Consider the following 14,942-nt stretch of genomic DNA (forward strand, 5'->3'; position numbering starts at 1 on the left):
TGTAGGTAAATAAAGGTCTAAATAATTGTAGTCATTTTGTGTTCTAGACCGTTTGCGATGTAGACTAAAAGGGATATAGGCAAAATATTACACTAGTCATTTTGTGTTCTAGACAGTGCGAGACCAACCCATCGGGCTTACATTTTGATGTCAAATGTACGTATTTTGGTGTATGTATGTATTTTGGTGTAAATGCGGCAATAGGGAATATTACGCGAAAGTCTGCGTAGGGGGCGCCACTCCCACAATAAGTCACAATCTAAGGGTCTACCGCAAACGAGAGTCGAAATTTTGTTATCTAATCTCTATATCACTCTTGCATATTCGAGCGATAAAGAGGCAGATAGCTGAGTTTCGATTTCGCGTTTCCCGGTAGGTCCTTTGTAAACAAACCGCCCTGATGTATCAATGTCGTATTTGATTGTCTGTGAAAACTTGTTAAAAAAACAGTTTAAGTTACTCTATGGTATTACTTAAGTCGCTAGTGCTGCACTCTGGCGGCAAAACATTGCAGTAATACTCCCTACACACGTACGAATAGTAAAATGACATCACATTGACATCAAGAAAATGTAAATTAGAATTAGCCTTCTCGATAAGACTGTCTCATCAGGTTGTCTTTTTATTAAGGGAGGTTGACAATGGTATTGTCCTCGTCAACGTTGCAACAGTAACCCTGCAACAGCAACGCTGCTGTAGTCGCCATCGGAATGTTACCTTTAATTTTAAGATTGTGGCTCAATTTAACGAACCTGGGCTTAAAAGACTTCCGAGACTCTTGAGTGTCAATATTGCTATAGACTATCACATAAACGTCGCGTTCTCCATAGGTATAGCTAGCTGGCGCAGCTTTTATGTGAAAAATTTGACAGTTCAGGGCAAACTTCTTACCAACCCTTATGCATCTACCTAGAACTTTACCTGATAGTTCTTCGAAAAAGTTAGCGCATACAATCATAAATAAGTAATTTATTCAACCTTTTCGACATTTTGTTCGTTTTTGGTTTAAATTTTTCATTTTTTTTAATGAGATAGACAGACAAAACGTGTCTACGTTTTGCCTCACTGCAGAAAAAAATGTTTCTACGCTCTTCAAACAGTTTAAATGTTTGCCTGCCACTAACTAACTTCACCAATGTTAACATTATAGACACGATCTCTTATTACTCATTCCATTAGCCGCTGTTTTCATGTTTGCTCGCTATAAATCGTTAATGACTTTGACCCGCTATTTGACACAATGTGACACATTTCGCGTGTGCCAGGACAACCCCAGTAAACGCACGGTATGGTCCACTCAGTAAATATATAATGATGGGGAGTTGCATGGAAAATGTTGTCTGTACCCGTGTCAATTATGCTACGAGTATAATTTAGAATCCGTCTGAACTACTTTGCACAGGTTTGAATAGAACAAAGTGTAAGAGTGTGATTTTGAGAGAGAGAGAGAGAGAGAGAGATACATTTATTTAACACCAAATACATTACATAAAGGTCAATCATTAAGTCCTACAGCGTGGTGCTAAAAAGGGTCACGACTCAGCATAATTTGATTATATACGTCATATTTTCATAGAAATTTGACAATATCACACTTTGTCATTGCAAATGCCATGCAGAGTTAGCGTGGTCCGCTCGATCTGATTTTTTTTCGTCGCTAAAGAGAGTGAATTGCACTTATATATATACATAGTTGACCTTAATTCGTTCGCAAATCATTGATTCCATTGTGTTACGTAAATTGCCCTTATAAATTGTATCGTATTGCAAACTTTTTATAATTTTTTGTATTTCTAAATTGCCCTTATAAATTGTATCGTATTGCAAACTTTTTATATTTTTTTGTATTTCTATAAGTGAGGACCTATAATTGGCTCTGTGATTCTATTGTAATTTCTGGATATATGTAGCGCTGTTGATTTTCCATGTACTAAAATAAAATAAAAATAAAATAAAATAAAATTATACTCTATTAATTTTACACAAATATATCTAAGTGTACAGCATACGCCAATGCAATCATGTATTTTAAATTAAAACTGACTCATTTTTATAACACAATGGCATCATTTCTATCTTTAAATTAATAATCATTACAGTTCTACAGGTGTACATAGGTACATATGTTCATATTTACTTAGCAATTAGACCAATACCGGTTTTCCAATATTTTACAAAAGTCAAACACTTTAAAAACTAAAAAAATCTCATTTTAAAATCAAGCAGTGACGAAAAATATTACAAAGTTTATGTTCTAGATTGTAGTTAAAATTTTGGAACGGATGATCAAAAACAAATTTAACTGCAGGCTCACATCCATCGAATCGCATTTCCCAAAGCTCTTCGTTTTAATGCCTTTCAAATCACCTGTGATAGTAATCGATTCGTGTCATATGCAAAACCACATTCGATCTTTCCTTTTTGTCAATCTAAAAGTGGCATTCAAACATTGAAAATTGCACTTTGATTTGTATTATTCTCAGTGGACCCCGCTTGCGACAAAATACAAATGAAATAAATATGAGCGTGACTTAAATTTACATGGCTATTCCTTTTAACAATAATTAATATATATTAAATAACATAATGATTAAAACTAATAATAAAAACGGAACTAAAAGAACTAAAATATGACTTAATAAACCTAAAATAAAGTTTAAAATGCCTCTTGCAGCATAGTACCGAAGAAACTGGCAGCATTTAATCGCTGGATTGTTAGGATGATTCCTTGAGCGAGGAAACAGCCACCTCTTCGGTCTCTTGTGGCGTCTCCAAGTCTCTTCGACAGGCCTTTAAAGAGACTGAGAGTGCCAGGGCGAGAGACTAATATTAAATCAATATCAGATTTTTAAAATATGAACGCCGCTCCAGTGCATTCACATTTCGAACTTTTCATTACATTTACAACACGTCGCTTGGTTCTGACTCGTTCTCATTTTGAATCACGTAAAGTACAAATGCAACAAATCTTAAGCCGGTTTTAGTTTGAAAAAACCGAAAAAAATTGAGCATTCAATTCCGTTTTGTAATTTGTTAAGGTTTTGATATTGTTATGATACGACCTTGTTCTAAGAATACCGCTCAAGGTATATTTTTTGTTCGATTTTTTTACGAAATATATTTATCGCGAGTGTATTTTAAGCGATGAAGTGCTTTTGGTCAAATATGATTTTTAACTTTGTATGCCTAAAATAGTGAGGTTTATATAGTGTTTACGCAAATCATATGAATCAAGAATAGGCGATAGGTATGAATATATAGAATATCCTCTTAACTTTCTCATTTACTCGTAAGCATACGAAGAAAACGTTGCCAATTCGATTTTTCAGTTCACGTTTACATTGATACAGATAAGCACATATCGGAACTACTTTGAAAAAACTCTTGTTTTGTCAATCAAAAGAAAAATGTAGTAATACACATATTGGATGCATACAGAGTTACTGCCTTTCAACTTTGAGTAGCAGTGTGAGATAAGAGATTTTTTCAAAGTAGTGCCGATATTTGCATAAAATAACTATCGGCCCGATTCGGATTTTGTAATAGACATCTGTTAGATATATTTTAGACATCGCCAAGATACGATAACGATATGTTTAAGATCTAACCTGTCAAATTTGACATTTCCGCGATTCTGGAGATACTCTTGAACGATTTCCGCAAGATATTACTTAGAGATCTAATTCACATCTAATAGATATCTAACACGATCTATCGTAAAAGTGACATATTGGTTGCACGAATTGCGCTGCAAAAGAAAACTAGTTGAAATCTAAACTATAACGTATCTAGAATGGATCTAGTACGTGTCGTCTCTTGTGAATATCTTGAAGTTCGAATACGGCAGTGAGTCCAATGATAGAAACCCACAACCATTAGGTACAGGAAAACATCGTTAAAAGTTCCGCTGACTTGTCTATTCAAGTTTACTTAAGAGCGCTCCCACAAGGAAAGTTGAAAAAATGCAAAATTGATGATATTCCTCGATGACATTCAGTACTTTACGCTCATTATTAGAAATAATGAGTACTTGTTCCAGTAAAAGCGTCTTCTTATCTTTAGGAATTACTTTGTAAATATTAGAAAAAGGACTTATTAAATTAATAATGATTTTTTTTCTGATGGTCGTTTCTGAAAAACCACGTCTAGTACTGATTTATGAGCTCGTATTTGTAAATGTTGAGAAGTTTACTCTGGTAAAGCTGGCTATTTTGTATTACTAATACCCTGTACATTAGGAATTACTTTTGACATTTTTCCTAAATACCTTTGAGAAAGAGAAAATCGAAGAAAAACAAACTCAATTTTCTCTCCGAAACAAGTGTCAATTCCTACGAAATTCTACTTAATATCGAAGTCATTTTCATACTCAAGCAATCTGCAGCGTTTGCTTATACTGTTGGTATACATTAGTGTTTATGAAATTCTACTATAATTTTTTGGCAATTTTTTGAAAACGTCTCTAATATTACCGATGACGCGCGGTCGTGAGCTCACTGCCGCGGCAGAGCTTGTAGAGGTAGGACGTGTGTCGGTCGGCTCCGCACGTTTACAACGGCGTCGACGAGGTTTTTTATCGTTGTGTGCGGCAGGCGCCGTGTAAAATGCTATACTGTGTGCGTGACGCTGCGTGTATACGGCGACTGAGAAACTTTGATCCTACTACTGTATATTTGGTTTTATATAGTATAGTAATGCAACCGGACCGCATTAAAAATATTTGAAATGACCTGATATTTTATAGGTACTAAATGAAAAAAATTGCTGAATATAGGTCCACATCCACAGTATAGGAGTATAGGTCTGATGATGGAGCTGGAAGGTGGTCACCGGTACTAATCAAACATGTAACTAAACCACTTTGTGTTTGGGCTCGTTTGATTACTCTCAACGAGATCTTTGACACAAGATAGAAGTCAGGGTCTGATGATGGAGCTGGAAGGTGGTCAACGGTACCAGTCAACTACGCAACTAAACCACTTCGTGTTTGGGCTCGTTTGATTCCTCTCAACGAGATCTTTGACACAAAATAGAAGTCAGGGTCTGATGATGGAGCTGGAAGGTGGTCAACGGTACCAGTCAACCACGCAACTAAACTACTTCGTGTTTGGGCTCGTTTGATTACTCTCAACGAGATCTTTGACACAAGATAGAAGTCAGGGTCTGATGATGGAGCTGGAAGGTGATCAACGGTACCAGTCAACCACGCAAGTAAACCACTTCGTGTTTGGGCTCGTCTGATTACTCTCAACGAGATCTTTGACACAAGATAGAACTCAGGGTCTGATGATGGAGCTGAAAGGTGGTCAACGGTACCAGTCAGCCACGCAACTAAACCACTTCGTGTTTGAGCTCGTTTGATTACTCTCAACGAGATCTTTGACACAAGATAGAACTCAGGGTCTGATGATGGAGCTGTAAGGTGGTCAACGGTACCAGTTAACCACGCAACTAAACCACTTCGTGTTTGGGCTCGTTTGATTGCTCTCAACGAGATCTTTGACACAAGATAGAACTCAGGGTCTGATGATGGAGCTGAAAGGTGGTCAACGGTACCAGTCAACCACGCAACTAAACCACTTCGTGTTTGGGCTCGTTTGATTCCTCTCAACGAGATCTTTGACACAAGATAGAAGTCAGGGTCTGATGATGGAGCTGAAAGGTGGTCAACGGTACCAGTCAACCACGCAACTAAACCACTTCGTATTTGAGCTCGTTTGATTACTCTCAACGAGATCTTTGACACAAGATAGAAGTCAGGGTCTGATGATGGAGCTGGAAGGTGGTCAACGGTACCAGTCAACCACGCAACTAAACCACTTCGTGTTTGGGCTCATTTGATTACTCTCAACGAGATCTTTGACACAAGATAGAACTCAGGGTCTGATGATGGAGCTGAAAGGTGGTCAACGGTACCAGTCAACCACGCAACTAAACCACTTCGTGTTTGGGCTCGTTTGATTCCTCTCAACGAGATCTTTGACACAAGATAGAACTCGGAGTCTGATGATGGAGCTGGAAGGTGGTCAACGGTACCAGTCAACCACGCAACTAAACCACTTCGTGTTTGAGCTATCTTGTGTCAAAGATCTTGTTGAGATGAATCAAACGAGCCCAAACACGAAGTGGTTTAGTTGCATGGTTGACTGGTACCGGTGACCACCTTCCAGCTCCATTATCAGAGCCTGAGTACTATCTTGTGTCAAAAATCTTGTTGAGACGAATCAAACGAGCTCAAACACGAAATGGTTTAGTTTCATGGTTGACTGGTACCGGTGACCACCTTCCAGCTTCATCATCAGACCCTGAGTCCTATCTTGTGTCAAAGATCTTGTTGTAATGAATAAATCGAGCCCAAACACGAAGTAGTTTAGTTGCATGGTGACCACCTTCCAGCTCCATCATCAGACCCTGAGTTCTATCTTGTGTCAAAGATCTCGTTGAGAGTAATCAGACGAGCCCAAACACGAGCTCATCAGACCCTGAGTATCACCTAGTGTCCAAGATCTTGTTGAGACGAATCAAACGAGCTCAAACACGAAGTGGTTTAGGGGTCATCCATTAATTACGTCACACGTTGAGGGTTAGGGAGGGGGGTCAAGAAAATGTGACATGTTGTGACATGGGGGAGGAGGGAGTCACAAACATTGTGATGTCACTTTAACTTCATCAGTAACCGAAAATTAATTTGTGTTTTTTTAATCGCTGTACAGTTAAATAATGAGATTTTGGATGTAACTTTCGTTGTGTTATAAAATTACTAATATTTATATATCAAAAATATTTTTTTATTAAAAAAATATGCCGAGTTAATATTGTCGATTTCGTTGAAAACAAATTGCCTAAAATGTGACGTCACACCAGGGGGGTGGGGTTTGCAAAATGTGACCAAGTGTAACAAGGAGGGGGGAGGGGTAAAAAAACCTAGAAATTCGTGTGACGTAATTAATGGATGATCCCTTAGTTGCATGGTTGACTGGTACCGGTGACCACCTTCCAGCTCCATCATCAGACCCTGAGTCGTATCTTGTGCCAAAGATTTTGTTGAAATGAATAAAACGAGCCCAAACACGAAGTGGTTTAGTTGCATGGTTTACTGGTACCGGTGACCACCTTCCAGCTCCATCATCAGACCCTGAGTATCACCTAGTGTCCAAGATCTTGTTGAGACGAATAAAACGAGCTCAAACACGAAGTGGTTTAGTTGCATGGTTGACTGGTACCGGTGCCCACCTTCCAGCTCCATCATCAGACCCTGAGTCATATCTTGTGTCAAAGATCTTGTTAAAATGAATCAAACGAGCCCAAACACGAAGTGGTTTAGTTGCATGGTTGACTGGTACCGGTGATCACCTTCCAGCTCTATCATCAGACCCTGAGTATCACCTAGTATCAAAGATCTTGTTGAGACGAATCAAACGAGCTCAAACACGAAGTGGTTTAGTTGCATGGTTGATAGGTACCGGTGACTACCTTCCAGCTCCATCATCACACCTGAGTATCACCTAGTGCCAAAGATCTTGTTGAGACGAATCAAACGAGCCTAATCATGTTACTACATGGTTGATTGGTATCCGTGACCACCTTCATCATCATCATCAGGCTTCATCATCAGATGCTTAGTATCAGCTCGTTTCTAAACCCTCGTTGATACAAATTAAAGGTTTTATTATATAGTTAAAATAGTTTCACTATACAACCTATACCATATGCAATGACGAAAAATTAAAATAAGCGAGTACCTAAGTAAGTACTTACGTATAATTTCTTTTTCACCTCAGCAGCTCGAACAAGGGTACTTTGCTACTTAAAAACAGTGAGCAAAATCGCATTTTGCTCACTGAGTGAGACAAAATGAGCAAAATGCGATTTTGCTCACTCAGTGAGCAAAACGCGATTTTGCTCACTGTTTTTAAGTAGCAAAGTACCCTTGTTCGTGCTGCTGAGGTGAAAATTTAATTGTTACCATCTTAAGAAAACATGAGTGAATAGAGGTAAGTGATGAAGAAGGAATACATTTTTCGGATTCTCTAATATGTTCTCACTGCTGAGGTGAAAAATGTTGTGTACTACACGAGATCAAAGTTATTTACATCTCGTGCGCTTTTGAGTCCCTTACTATGCTCAAGATTCTAAATTAGATTCACTCGCTACGCTCGTGAATCTATTATAGAATCTTTCGCTTGCACGGGACTCAAAATAAGCACTCGAAGAAATATCAAACTTTGATCTCTTGTTGTACAAATAACTATTTAGTAATAATGACCTACATAAGTATGTATATTTGCACTAGATTTAGTATTTTCGTACCAAATAACATTTTTAGGACTTTGATATTAAAGTACAGTTAGTGTTGTTATGGTTGATTTCAATATGCTTCACGATCGGATCAAGAATGTTTAATCCATCATTGTAGTGCGACCGAGGGAAAATGCGGTGGAACGGATCGGCGTACTGAGCTCGCGGGGCCTGCCGCAGCGCGTAAAATACCTAAACTCGCTCATCCCCGAAATGTAATAGCACTCTTAAGAAAACTGTATTGGCGAATAAGAGCTTTGCATTAAAATTTGATTTTCGATGCACTACTCATGAACTCAGACAGCTGGAGGCCAATTCAAACGTACAATTTAATATCTAAATGATGTTATTTTGTTATCATTTGCGCGTGCATTTCGTTCGTATTGTTCGTACTTACCTACATGAATCTGCGCGAGCGAAACGCACGGGTGAACGATACTAAACAGATATTATTTTGATGTCAAAATGTAAGTTCGAATTGGTCTCCAGGTCTAGTTTAAAATAAGTAAGTATTTACTGCTTAGTTTAAATTCAGGAACAAACGAGGTAGCAGTTTGTTAAGAAGTTACGGCGAGGAATCGCAAGGTAACTTCTGCAGTGCGGTTAGATATACCTACGTACATCGGTATAGTTTTCTTTACATATTCTTCTCAGTACAATTTGCACGTTTTTGTATGCACTATAGCACAGAATAAGTAGTATTTCCAGTAGAACAGACAGTTCAACTCGACCCAAATGGAATTACCTTATTTAAAAATTCTTACTTCGTTGAGTCATTATCCCTATAGACCCCCTAAGTCCTTTATGCCAATTTCCGCCATTTTGAAGTTTTTCCAAAAACAACAAAAGTTTTAGAATTCTATCTAACTATCGATGGTGTAAGCAGGCACCATTTTACGAGATAGAGAATACTTATACTACACTCGTGATAAAACACAGATATACAGATATGTCGTGCGCTCATAGATAAAAAAACGATTTCCGTATTTACCCAGTGACTGTAGATTTATATACCTGCAATTAAAACTGTGTAGCGTATATGATTTATCTTAAAGGTCTTCCAGGGTCACCCTGACCCTTCTACTCGCTTTCGCAATGTATATTTCATTCGTACATCTCAATATCACTCACACCGCGACGTGACCAAACCACCGGAGGATGCCTGTCTCTGTGCTTCTTACTACATAAATTACATAAATCGTCGCTGACCGTATTATGTAAGGTTTATACAAGGTGTCCCAAGAAGTAGTGATATACTGAAGCTGGGAGGTAGAGGACCTAGAGGGCTATCTGAATCACCCCCATGTATGTTCCGCGATTTTACGTATTTTCGGAGTTATGATTTTTTTTAATTTTTCACCTATCGCCGAGTACGATGAGATTTTTATTTATGGTGACGTGAATTATTGCGGTAGATGCTTGATTTTTTTTGTGTGCTAAGCTGATAGATAGGCCAATTCAGTATGGTAATATTTACTATCATTAAATCTTTGAATGGAATTAAAAAAAAATTTAATGCCAAGAAAGATAAAATTACCCAGTATGTTTTATTTTTTTAAGCGCCCTTGAAGTTGTGAACATACTGGGTAATTTTTCTCTTGTATGGGTAAGTGTGATTGTGGGATAAGTTTGGCTTACTTTCACATTGGGGCCTGGCGGTCTAGCCAAGGTTACAATCGCTATCGCTTCGCCATCGAATTGCTTTGTGTCTCTCTATCTCTCTTCCATATTAGTGTGACAGTGACAGTTGCGTTTCGATCGCTACGGAGCGTAAGCGATTGGCACGTTGGCTACGCGGCCTGTTTACATATTGATTAGTGTGTATTGCGAGTACGTACTTTTGTTATTTGTTAATTACGTTTAGCGATGAAGTTAGCGCCGCACCGTCGGCGTGTTTTAAGCAGCGGTGTGGATGACACCCAAAAAACGGTTCGCTTACGATGCGTCACTGCGATTCCGTACCGTCGCCGTTTTTTAAGCAGCGGTGTGGTCGCACCTTTATACTGAAGTGCAATTTCCTTATACCACGTCGGTGGCAAATAGCGACCTGCCTGATGGTAATCGGTTATCGTAGTCTATGAAATAATAAAATGTTGGCACTCTCGCAGTGTCGCAACTGCGTAAGTCTTCTAAACCCCCCCAAAGGTATGAGCATACCGTAATAGGTGTCCGTCGCGGCGGCGCGAGTTCTGCCACGGGCTGTCTTCATAGCGGTACGCCTTGCGCAGGATGGGTGCGCAGGAGCACGCCGATAGCTTGTTGCCCATCGTACGTGTTCCGCACTCGGCGCACTGCACTATGCTGCCTGTAATAACGTCAGCAAGTTAATACAATTAATTGCACAGCTCAACAATATATATTATAGTCTTACATTACATAGGTACCAATATTGTCAAATCATTACAAAGAACAATAAATAACCTGATTAAACTAAGACAAATAGACAGAATTATAATGTAAAATTGTGTTGTATTGAATATATTTGTATTTTAATATTTTGTCAAAAACACTAATAGGGTATTTTACTACTAATCAAGTCAGTTTCTTTTTTCTAACTGTCAAAACGATTTTGCTTCTATGGAATTTATATGAAACACTAGCATGTGACGTCACAATCAAATTACCTAGTCTTTATTGTTTTATACGGGTTTTAAAACAGAAATTGTGTCTAAAAATAACTGCTGTAGGATTCTCTATTAATGTTCTGGTGCTTTATTTCATGCGTGGTGTTAAATAATTTATTTTAAACAGTCAAATACCCTATAAACAACCTACTCATCCCTCTTTTTGGGGTTAAACTACTAACATAAAAAGATAGTATGATCTCTCTATCTAATCTCTCTAAGTCCTCTGATAAGCAACTCACACTCTCTTTTTTGAAGATTAAATCTATTTTTCACACCTCCTGTTCAGATAAGAGCTTTTTCTTCCCTGCTAGGACGGATCAAAGTGGCACTTTGCCTCCCTGCTAGTAGGGATCAAAGTAACACTTTTCTGTTCTAGCACACTATTTTTACATTTTTTTGCACATTATTTTTGTAGCTTAAATAATCTGTTTAAGCATCAGATTGTGTCAACACTAAGATTTTTTTTATTTTCCTCATAGTTGATGTGAAAAGCAGTATGTGTCACACGGTATCAAAATTATTTCGTCTTGGGCGTTAACACTTGAATCCCTCATTACGCTCAAGATTCAATGTACGCCCTTGACGGGAATATATCATTTTGATCCCTTGTAACACAAACTACTACTACTACTACTACTATTTCTATAAGTGGATTTTAAAGAAAGTAAATATTTTCCCGCCAAACTTTGTCTGTGGAAAAATAGTTTAAAAAAAGTATATGTGATAGGTAGGCCTCCTCTGTGTTTCATATTTGTCTATTGCAAAACTTATCTATTGACCTACGTAACTTTTCATAATTTATTTTTGCTAGATTTTGATAAAATTTGGTAATTTTGAAAAGCTTCTCATTTGAAGGGGAACAAACACGTTAATCTTAATTTGGGACAAAAAAGTATGTACCTATATTTCCGTTGAGTTACAAAAATGTCATACTTTTTCGTAACTCAGAGTAATATTTTTAGGACATACGGCGAAATTCCACTTATATTGTAGGTACAGAATAGGGAATCATATCGAAATCTGACGAAAAACAAACGAAACAGCCCAAATGCACTTAAAAAATGTGTAAAATGTGTAGTCACCCGCGGTTCCGTGATGTCACCAGGTGCCATCGGAGCGTGAGAGCGAGTGGCCGCGGTTGAGACTCTGCGACCGCTGAGTGCCGTGCCGGTGCTGATGCCTCACACTGGCGCCATGCTGCAACCCACCACCATATAACACCTATTCACCAGCTACACTACTCGACTGGGACATTAACTGTGGTATTCTTTCATTTTACCAAACTGCATTTTATCGAACGTGGCATTTGCGGAAATTTTGTAGAAAGCCGGAAACAGTTGAGCGCTTCATTCGCCTACAAACTGGTTACAGTTTGGCGATACTATAAATTTTGTTTATAAGCATGTACGACGTACCTTTTGTGTAAATAAATAAAAATAAAAAGTATAGGCCAGTTTTGTAGGTATAGACGGGTTAATTATTTCTGCAAAAAGTAAAAGTACCGCGAATGTGTAATAATAGCTCCTATATCGCCGTATACGAGTAGGTAGTAAAAAAACATATTATTAGATTTGCGATTGGTGAATATAAATGAAATTATAACTACAATGTATATTTGTCACATATCATAGTAGTAATTTATAGATTAATTAAAAAAACATTATCAAGAGCAAAGATTTCCTGGCACTATAATTGATCACCTCTTTAAACAAGAGTTTATGCAAAACTAGTTTAATTTTTCCATAGGCTACAGAGACTGCTTACCATCAGGCGGGCCGCGTATGCTTGTTTGCCACCGACATGGTATAAAAAAACGATGAATATGAATAAACAATTTTGTTTATAAACAATGTTAGCAAACAAAGTTTCTCATAAAATTTGTTATAGGTACTCATTATTAAAACTTTGTTTATGAATTATACAACTGGTTTTTAAACAATTTTTTTTACTTATAGTGAAAACGTGGCTTTCGCATGGAAATCTCTAAATTATTATATTCCGCTAACGACGTTTGGTAAAATGATAAAAATACCTGTGTTCAATCGTACTCTTTTTTACATAATTATTAAATTAAATAGATATATTAGGTATTTACATGTAATTAAACTTTAAAAAGTTCTGTGTAGACAGTTTGCAAAAACGTGCATTGATCAATATTGGTATTGGATTTAGGGATTTAATTAACGGTTTAACATTCTCATAGGTAAATTAAATACTTTAGCAGCTTAAAAACAAATACTCGATAACATGCAAGAATTTATCATATTAAATATTATAGCTATTTCTACAAAATTACTCGGTTATAAATACTATGTAATATCTAGTATTTGATGTTTAAAACACTAAAACATAGCAACTTCATGACACCAAAAGCAATTTTAATAAAATTTCATAAGTTATAATTATTTAATTATGAGATTTATGATAATGATGCGAAATGTGAACCGACATGCAAATGACTAAGATTATACTGGGTACATTTTTAGTAGTCCGGTATCGTTACAATGTTGTTATATTGATATAATTATTATACAGTGGTGTTCCAAACATTTGGGAGGCGTGTGCGGAACCAAAGCCAACGCGTACGAGTAGAGGCAATTTTTCATATGCCTTATGCGGTATCTGCTACCAATTTTCAGTAAGTTGACTTTACATATATTATATTTAATCTGCTGCGTGCGTAATACACGTGTATTTGTAATGCATGGTTTGGGTGCAATATGCAGTATTCCCAACGAGGCGGGACCCATTTTCATGACGTCATTAGGCTGAAGTAGATGGTCTGCGCTGTCTCTCTGCAGTTTTGGGGTCCTAACAATATCCTACAGTTGTTAGCGGTTACCGATTCTGAACTATGTACCCACAATGGAGACGACTATAATGAAATGTAAAGGGGTCTATTTATAATTATTATTTTTATTATTACTCCTGCCTATTAACATTGATCAACATCGATCGGAATGATCGGACTAACGAAAATAATAGCATTTTACGTTTATTAACCCTTTAACCGCCAGAGTCTGATACATAAGACATTACATATCCAGCTCATTTCGCCACAGTCTGATAAATAAGACCAAGATCTGATTTGGTTTTTACAGCACATTTATAACTCCCGTGACTATGCCAACCTTACTCTGCGTGGTACAATTACTGTCGGTGGCGACACGAGCACGCTCGATCAAAAATTGCTGGCGGTTAAAAGGTTAATACCTATTTGAAATAAACATCAGGAGAAAGTTTTGATATTGCTCCTAGGATTCTTAGTGATATTCTAGAGGTATCTTATTGGATTAAATATGCGAAAGTTTATCAAAACGTAACTTTTTTTAAAACAAAAATCTCGTCGTGTCTAAACTCACTTGTCGTGTAATTTGTTAAATATACCTCCTGTCCTTACTGTCCCGGACCTAAAACTACCTACTCGTATCTCCAATAAATCTCCATGCCAAATTTCGTCTAAATTAGTTCAGCGGTTTAAGCGTGAAAAGTTACAGACAGACCGACAGAGTCATAAGTACACTTCCGCATTTATAATATTAGTAGGGATAATGTATCTAGTACATCGAACTACATAATTGCATAGACATATTAGTCATGAACAAGTTCGTTCATAAAGTGGCCATATCATTTTGCTACTGGGTAAAAATATTTATGTATACACATACATAAATATTTTTTTTCTCATGCTCTGAAAGAGGGTCATTGTTGTTCTAAAAGGTGTGCAGAAAATGATACGTTTCTGCACTAGAGCATTTGACGTTCCAAGTACGACTACATTTTTTTTTTTACAATAAGCAATTGAAATTTGGGTTTAATTGGATTTGTTAAACAGTTTCCGTTCTGATATTTAACTCCCCATTCGATAAATAACGATACATTTGCCTACATTGTTAATTGAAAGTACTCTCAAGATTTACTATAAAAAATTCTTCTTAGTCATGTTTTAAAAAAAAACACGCATTTTACTTTCCTCGTATTCGAAATGAAAAGTAGAGTGTTTAATAACTCGGGTGA

General features: G+C 37.2%; 1 protein-coding gene across 23 annotated transcripts in view; it reads right to left on the bottom strand.

Moving 5' to 3' along the window:
* LOC134650171 (protein still life, isoform SIF type 1) overlaps positions 1–14,942 on the bottom strand; it is a 167,711-nt gene that overhangs the window by 138,600 nt on the left and 14,169 nt on the right. For 22 of the 23 annotated variants that reach the window (XM_063505046.1, XM_063505044.1, XM_063505045.1 and 19 more), the window contains 2 exons: positions 12,008–12,122; positions 10,456–10,603 (listed from right to left, as the gene is read on the bottom strand). In XM_063505046.1, coding sequence (XP_063361116.1) covers positions 10,456–10,565 — 110 coding nt within the window. In that variant the 5' untranslated portion in view covers positions 10,566–10,603; positions 12,008–12,122. The remainder of the gene's footprint in view (positions 1–10,455; positions 10,604–12,007; positions 12,123–14,942) is intronic. The other variant, XM_063505028.1, reaches the window with a different exon arrangement.

This window comes from Cydia amplana, chromosome 8 (assembly GCF_948474715.1).
Source record: "Cydia amplana chromosome 8, ilCydAmpl1.1, whole genome shotgun sequence".
Taxonomy (NCBI): domain Eukaryota; kingdom Metazoa; phylum Arthropoda; class Insecta; order Lepidoptera; family Tortricidae; genus Cydia; species Cydia amplana.